We start from the raw sequence: 7,544 nt of genomic DNA, 5'->3' as shown, positions 1-7,544 counted from the left end.
TTTACCTTGTTCAGGGGAAAAAGGTCAGCACCCCGAACTTCAAAGCATACAGGCAGAATTATCAAGACAGAAACAGATCAAGTAGACAGATTTCCAAACTGTCCAACCATTACATCCATACCCAGTCAACATCTGGGTTTTTCAAAGCTGGGGGGGCTCTGGACAACGGCTTCCCAGAATCCAGATCAAATCACAGAACACTTCTCAAAGTGAGCCCCCAAAACAAAGCTACATGTCAGGGCTTATATAGCCTTCTCCTGGGTCAGAGAATGTAACAACCTTTTGGACCCACTGGCCAATCAAAAAGTATCTACTGAAAAACAAGCCTCCCACCCCAGGCTTCAGGTGCACTTTAGCCTAGGGGCAGGGAAGATCTTCCAAATTTGCATTCCCATTACACCCAGTTACCCACTCTCATCCCCCCCACACTAGGCATCATCCCCAGCTCCTGTCTCTCACTGCCTATATCCAATCTGTTCCAAGTCCTGTCCATTCTGCCTTCAAAATATCTCTTGAATTCACCCCCTCCTTTCCTCCAACACTATCACCACCCTGGTGCAGGGCCTTATGACCTGGCACCCAAGCCACTGCAGTGGCTACTGGTGGGTCTCCCTGCCTCCAGTCTCTCCCCATTCCAGTCCACCCATCGGCTATTAAAGTGATCTTCCTAAAGCCTAGACCTGACCATGTGACCTTTCTATTATCTTCAGAATCAAATGCAAAATCTTCGGTTTGGCTTTTCAAGCCCTTTGTAACCTGGGCCCACTCAACTTTTTCTATAGACTCAATAGATCTCCTGCCACTACGACCATGGAAGCAGGGAAGACAAAGTCAGAGGTCATGCATGTAGGCATTGTCTCCAAAGAGCGAATGCTGTGAGGCTTGAGGTAAAAGGTTATAGGATCACAGATTCAGAATCCAAAGGAACCTTAGATCACACTTAGCCCAACCACCTCATTTTACAGATGAGGAAACTGAGACCCAGGAAGATGGTAAGACTATTATTAACCCTATAAAACCACAAGCTCCTTGAGAGCACGGACTAACTTTTACCTTTCTTTGTCTCCCCAGAGTCTAGTATAGTACTCAGAACAGAGTAGGCATTAAATCAATATTTATTGTCTGATTGATAGTAGCAGAGTCCATTGGAATTATGAAGTCCGTTGGCATTCCATCCCAAACACAATGATTTGGATATATTGAAAATATATTATACAGACTCGAGTTATTTACATTATAGAAGCAGGGAAGACAAGGTTAAGGACATTAGGCCTTTGAGTGACAAAGGATATGGCTCCCGCATCTCTCCCTTTTTTCTCCCAATAAAAAGTCTCCACTCCATAATCACTGCTTCAGTCTATTTTTTTTTTTGGAGGGGGAAAGGCAAGGCAATTGGGGTTAAGTGACTTGCCCAAGGTCACACAGCTAGTAAATGTATCAAGTGTCTGAGACCGGATTTGCACTCAGGTCCTCCTGACTCCAGGGCTGGTACTCTATTCACTGAGCCATGTAGCTTCCCCCTCAGTCTATTATTAAGTGGTGTGAATTCAGGCGGTAGTGGTCTGGTGAGACCAGCAATTCATGGTGCCCTTTTTTTCCTGCTTACTGAGCTAGCTACCTCTGAGACAAGTCTCATGTCAGTATAATACAGTGAAATAACTACACCAATAATGAATAATATTCTCATTAAAATGACAGTAACAGTACAATATTTTATATTTGGATGTTTCAGTTTTCAAAACAGTGTTACATTCCTTATGTCATTATCTCATCTTGACAAGGAAATTGCCTTTAATGTTACTAATATTAAATGCTAATATTAAATTTAATTAAATTAATGAAATACTAATATTAAATTTAAATGTAATATTACCTGCCCCTCCCTCTAAATAATTCTAGCAATGTCCTTGTATTCCTACTCTTGAAGCATTTACTCTGTTAGGCTGAGCTGAGCCCCACATAAGTCCCCACGCTGGGACCCTACTTGAAAATGATCTAGCTTAGGCTAGCCGCTAAGGAATATATGGCCAGGTAAATCATGAAGGGTGGAACGACCAGAATGAGGTGGGTTTTCTTGCTCCATTTGCCAGAGTTAGTTGATGCCTCATAACCAGACCTCACTCCTCATATGGAACACCCCCCCCCAGCCTTTTTCTCCCAAAAGTATAGAAAATTTTTCTGCAAGTTTTCTTGTTGGACATCCATGAACTTAGATATGAGTAATCTACATTAAAGATGCCTTTTCCCTTCACTTATGAGTCTGATTTATTTCAAGATTAACAGACTTCACAAAAACTCTTTGAAGTAGGTGTTATCCCCATTTTATACATAAAGAAACAGGCCAAAAGATAGGAAATGACTTGCCCAGGATCTCACAGCTAGTGTATGGCAAAGCCAGAACAAAATCCCAGGTCTTCTGACCACTATGCTTTCAACTATACGTCACTGCTTGGGGAGTAGAAGGGTATCCCTGGGGCAGTATAGGACCCACAACCAACCATACCCTCGTTTTTTCTTGACAGAAGTGAAATCTGATTTGATTCAACATGACAATTCCTCCAGTACTCATCAAGTGCTTGCCTTAAAAATTAAAAACACAACAAAACCCCACACAGATGGATGTTATTCCCTGACCTCAGGGAGCTTTCATTCTAATGGAAGAACAAAAAGTGGGTCTTTTAGATCCAGGTTCTATGATCCAGATAAGAGGTGAGTAGAGACTCACCTAGGGTAGAGAGGTGATGAGTGGAGAGAAGAGGGACAAGTGCCAGAGATGCCCACAGAAATAGTCTTGGCAGCCCCTGTACGTGAGGTTGGTGTATGTGGGGCTGGAGGAGGAAAAAGGGACGGGTTAATTGTACAGACAGGACCTTCAGAACTTCAGGGCTTGTTTAAGCATGATTTGATGGAGTTACCTCCTGGGCCCCTCACCAGACCCCTCCCTGAACTGCTGTCCAGCTGCCAACAGCTGGGCCCAGTTGGTGGAAGGCTCAGATACCTAAGGCAGATGTGTTAGGGCTCCCCTTCCATCACGGTCTGTCTGAGGTTTTGCAGATGTCGTGTCTGGCTTCTCCTCCCCCTTCTTCACCCCTCCAAAAGAAGGGGGAGGAGAAGGGAGCCTAAAAAATACAGACCCTTTGGAACAGTCATTTCTAGCCCTCTACTTGTTTCATTTGTGAAATGTATCATCTGCACCTGACTATGTTGTGTCCTTCAGTTAAAAAAACAACAAAAACCATTTTCTCTACTCCCTTTCTTCACCTCGGAATCGTTCACCCACTTCTGAGTCCCTCCCTCCTCCCCCAGGGGCTGGGGTTTCACACTGTAAAAGCCTGTGCCTTTAAATAGCATCCAGCTTTTCAATCTCCCACCCTCAAAAAGGAAGTGAGAAGCCTTCAAGCAGCTTGAGGACTGATAGCTACCCAAATAGCCTCCTTCCCTCTACATCCCCCACCATCCACCCATACCTCAACCCATAAGCATTTATCAAGTGCCTACTTAGGCATAGCCATAGCTCATGCAAAGTGGGCATCTTACCACGGGGGCCTGGCACCTGATTGGTTTGGAGGGCAGATGATAGGTGGGCTCTGTTCTAAAAAGGTCCTTGTCAAATACACTATGATCAATGGAATGAGAGCATGAAGGATGGAAAGAAACGTACCACTTATGGGAACATGGGGGCAGGCCCTTTTGGCCGTGAAATAATTAAACCCTGATTTGTTTTGTCAATCGGGATTTTCCTCAGGCCTCCCCCAAATAGGGTCAGAGATACTGTGTCAGTTGGACACAAAAGGCCTTGGTTTTTAAGGGGCTTAAACAGGGAGCAGCTCAAGGTGGCTCATATGACCTTCATTAAGCACCTACTACATGCAAAGAACCAGAAAATGTTGGTTTGTGAAAATTACTGACTTCAAAAAACAAAAAGCAAAAACTTGGACGGGGCTTGACATTCTCCCAACCGAAAAATTCTGATTTCTGAAAACCCTCTTATTCCCATCCAAGGCTTCTTCTGGTGGGACGGTGGCAACCTTTGATGCTGACTACCTGTGGGTTTATGGGAAATTCACTTAACTATTCTGTGCCTCAGTTTCCTCATCTGTAAAATGAGGGGGTTAGAGTAGATGATCTCTGAGATCTCTTCCTTCCTTAGATTTATGATCCTTTGACTCCCACCCCTTAATTCAGCATCCTAACTGATATAGGCAGTGCTTTTCAAAGCACTTTATAAGGCTTTTTTTTTTCAAAGCACTATATAAGGACTTTGAATATGGCTTAAAACTGCACAAAAGCTTTTGGGACACCCTGTATGCATTCATTCTCATTTGACTCTCACAACTGCTCTGAGTCAGGAGCACCCAGGTTCAAATCGCACCTCTGACATTTATTAGTTGTGACCTGGAGCTGGGTGTTATTTCCCCTCTCGGAGATTCAGTTTCCTCATCTAGAAAATGGAGCTAATGAGTGGCAGAGTGGATAGAGCTCTGGGAAGACCTCAAATCTAGCCTCAGACACTTACTAGCTGTATGACCTTGGGTAAATCACTTTACCCTGTTTGCCTCCGTTTCCTCATTGGCAAAACGAACAGGAGAAGAAAATGGCAAACCACTCCTGTTTCCTGGCCAAGAAAACCCTATATGGAGTGATGAAGAGTTGGACGTGACTAAAGGGACTCACAACCATACTTTCTTGAGATCAAGGACTGTCTTTTGCCTTTTTCTGTATTCCCAGCACTTAACATAGTGCCTGGCACAGATACTTAGTGTTTATTGACTCGTGTCTAGTGAGGGTCAAATGAATTACTGTGTCTAAAAAGCGTTCCTAACCTTAAAAATGTTCTAATATTATTCATTGACATTAATAATTGGCTGATATTATTATAAAATTGACATTTTTATAAAGGAAAACTGAGATAGTCCCTAGAGAGGGGCATAAAGAGTTTTGCAAACTGAACGAAGCATCTTTGTTCTGAGCCCAGAAAGAGCTGGGAAGAGGAACGCTCCCTGATCTGGTTGATATTAGCAGCTCTGAGCTGTTCTCAGTGTCTGGTAAGAGTGAAGTTGGTGGGTGTTCTCAGAGGAACATAGCTGCCGCACTGGTTTTTGTTTGAACTCTGCTCTAGTACTTTAGTCTGCAGCAGACCACATGCTTTGGAGACTAGACGACAAAGTTACCCGGCAGAAGAATAACATTGGGGGTAGACGGGAAACTTTTCATTACAATAGGAGAGTGGGAGGATCTGTTCTTGATGGTTCCTAACTCAGGATGAAAACTTGCCCTGCTCGACCCATAGGGGTGAGGATAAGGACCGGACCTTTCATTGGTATTTGTCCAATCCTATCCACCTTGGTATTAGGAGCTCCCTAGTGAGGCAACTCCCTTTCCCAACAGGTGGGCACCTTCTCTGCAATTTATAGCCCAGAGTACTGTGGCACCTAAGTGGTGTGATGGATAGAGCCCTGGGCCTGGAGTCTGAACGACATGAGTTCAAATCCAACCTCAAATACTTACTAGCTGTGTGACCCTGGACAAGTCACTTAACCTCTGTTTGCCTTAATCCACTGAAGAAGGAAATGGCAAACCACTCCAGTATCTTTGCCAAGAAAACCTCATGGTCCACTGGGTCACAAAGAGTCAACACAACTGAACAACAGTAAGTATATACATACATCTACAAAGGGATACTACAGCTATTTTTCAACACTTTCACCAGTCATTGCCCTCCCTAATTTCTGCCCACCTGTGAAAGAGACCAAGAGTGGCAGTATAGTGAAGTGGATAGTGTTCAACTCGAATTCAGGAAGGCCTGGGTTTGAATCCTGCCTCAGACACATTCTAATTATATGACCTTGGGCAAGTCACTTGCCCAGTCTCTGCTACTGAGACTACATTCTCAATCACCTCCCATCTCTCAGTCTCAATTTCCTCATCTTTGAAATGGAGATCATAATAACACCTACCTCACAGGATTCTTGTAAGGATTAAATGACTTAATGTATGTAAAACACTTTTGCAAAATTAAAAATGTCATATAAATGTAAACAGTCCTTGACCTCAAGAAAATGTGGTTGTTGAGTCATTTCAGTCTTGTCCAACTCTTCATGACCCTATTTGGGGTTTTCTTGACAAACATACTGAAGTGGTTTGCCATTTCCTTCTCCAACTCATTTTACCAATGAGGAAACTGAGGCAAACAGGGTTAAGTGACTTATCCAGGGTCATACAGCTAATAAGTATCTGTGGCCAGATTTGGGGTCTTCTCAGTGCGCTATCCACTTTGTCACCCATTAGCTTCATTTTCTTTTTTGGGGGGGAGTCCATTGGAGCATTTTATTTGTATGTATGTTTTACATCCTTAGAAAAAGAATCCCCGGATTTTTCCTCCTGTGTGTCTTCGTCTTGCTTCCTCGTGGTCCATGATGCCAGCTAAGGTTGTAAGCACAATCAACCCAAACTGACGGGATGGCAGAAGATTATTCTGCCACTTTTTCAGATCTTTCAATTGAACATCAGATCTGGAGCTGATTACACCACACTTGTTTAATAAGCCAGTGAGATTCACAACGATTTTTCCTGCTCTGCAATCATCAATGATCTCAAATTGGCCAATGTAACCATGCTTCATCATCACAGTTAAGAACCAGACAATTGGGGTGGCTAGGTGGTGCAGTAAATAGAACGCCAGCCCTGGAGTCAGGAGGACCCAAGTTCAAATCCGACCTCAGACACTTAACACAAAAACTAGCCATGTGACCTTGGGCAAGTCATTTAACCCCAATTGCCCTACTTTCCCCCCTCCAAAAAAAAAAAAAGAACATAAGAACCGGACAATTACTTTAGAGCACAGCCTAATGAGAACCTGGGGTTTTCCTTGCTTTTCTGCATTATTGATGCTTTTGAAAGCATCTGCCAGGACATTCATGCGCACCATGGTGGCAGCACTGCAAGATGGCGGAAACATTGGCTTCATTTTCTAGATGAGAAAACTGAGTCTCAGAGAGGGGAAATAGCACCCAGCTCAAGGGCACAGAACTAATGAATGTCAGAGGTGGGATTTGAACTTGGGTACTCCTGACTCCAAGTCCATTCTGCCAAGCTGTTGTGAGACGCAAATGAGAATGAATGTATACAGGGTGTTTCAAAAGTCTTTGTGCAGTTTTAAGCTCTGGTTTCCGTATTCAAAGTGCTTATACAGTGCTTTAGAAGAAAGTCTCATGTAGTACTGAAAAGCACTGTCTCTGGATCAGGATGAGCAGTTGCATAGGTATTTATAAGACATTTACAAAGGGACACTATAGCACTTTTGCAACATTTTCACTGGTCACCACCCCTACAAAAATTTGTCGCCACCTTTAGAAAGACTGAGACCAAAAACAGTATAATGGAGCTAGGAAAACCTGGGTGCAAATCCTGACACTTACTAGCTGTGTGCAAAGTGGCAGGTAGCATAGTTTCCCCTCTGAACTCTCAAAGATTTCTAAGTCATGAGCCAGTTCCAGTCTGTGTGGGTGTGTGGAGGGAGTTCCCACACCTCCAAAGTCACAAGT

At 43.6% G+C, this 7,544-nt stretch overlaps 1 protein-coding gene across 1 annotated transcript; it reads right to left on the bottom strand.

The window, feature by feature from the left end:
• Window positions 1-6,311: 6,311 nt before the first annotated feature.
• Window positions 6,312-6,928, bottom strand: LOC138159026 (small ribosomal subunit protein uS8-like). Its single transcript, XM_069085373.1, has 2 exons — window positions 6,814-6,928; window positions 6,312-6,654 (listed from the first exon to the last, which is right to left on the bottom strand). Exons 1-2 carry the CDS (start codon window positions 6,926-6,928, stop codon window positions 6,353-6,355), a joined length of 417 nt encoding a protein of 138 aa, XP_068941474.1. The 3' UTR covers window positions 6,312-6,352.
• Between the last annotated feature and the right edge of the window lie 616 nt (window positions 6,929-7,544).

This window comes from Petaurus breviceps, unplaced genomic scaffold, assembly GCF_028583685.1.
Source record: "Petaurus breviceps papuanus isolate PSGF00001 unplaced genomic scaffold, PetGlider_PUasm1.0 175, whole genome shotgun sequence".
NCBI classification, from domain to species: domain Eukaryota; kingdom Metazoa; phylum Chordata; class Mammalia; order Diprotodontia; family Petauridae; genus Petaurus; species Petaurus breviceps.
This window is presented reverse-complemented; position numbering and strand designations above follow the sequence as displayed.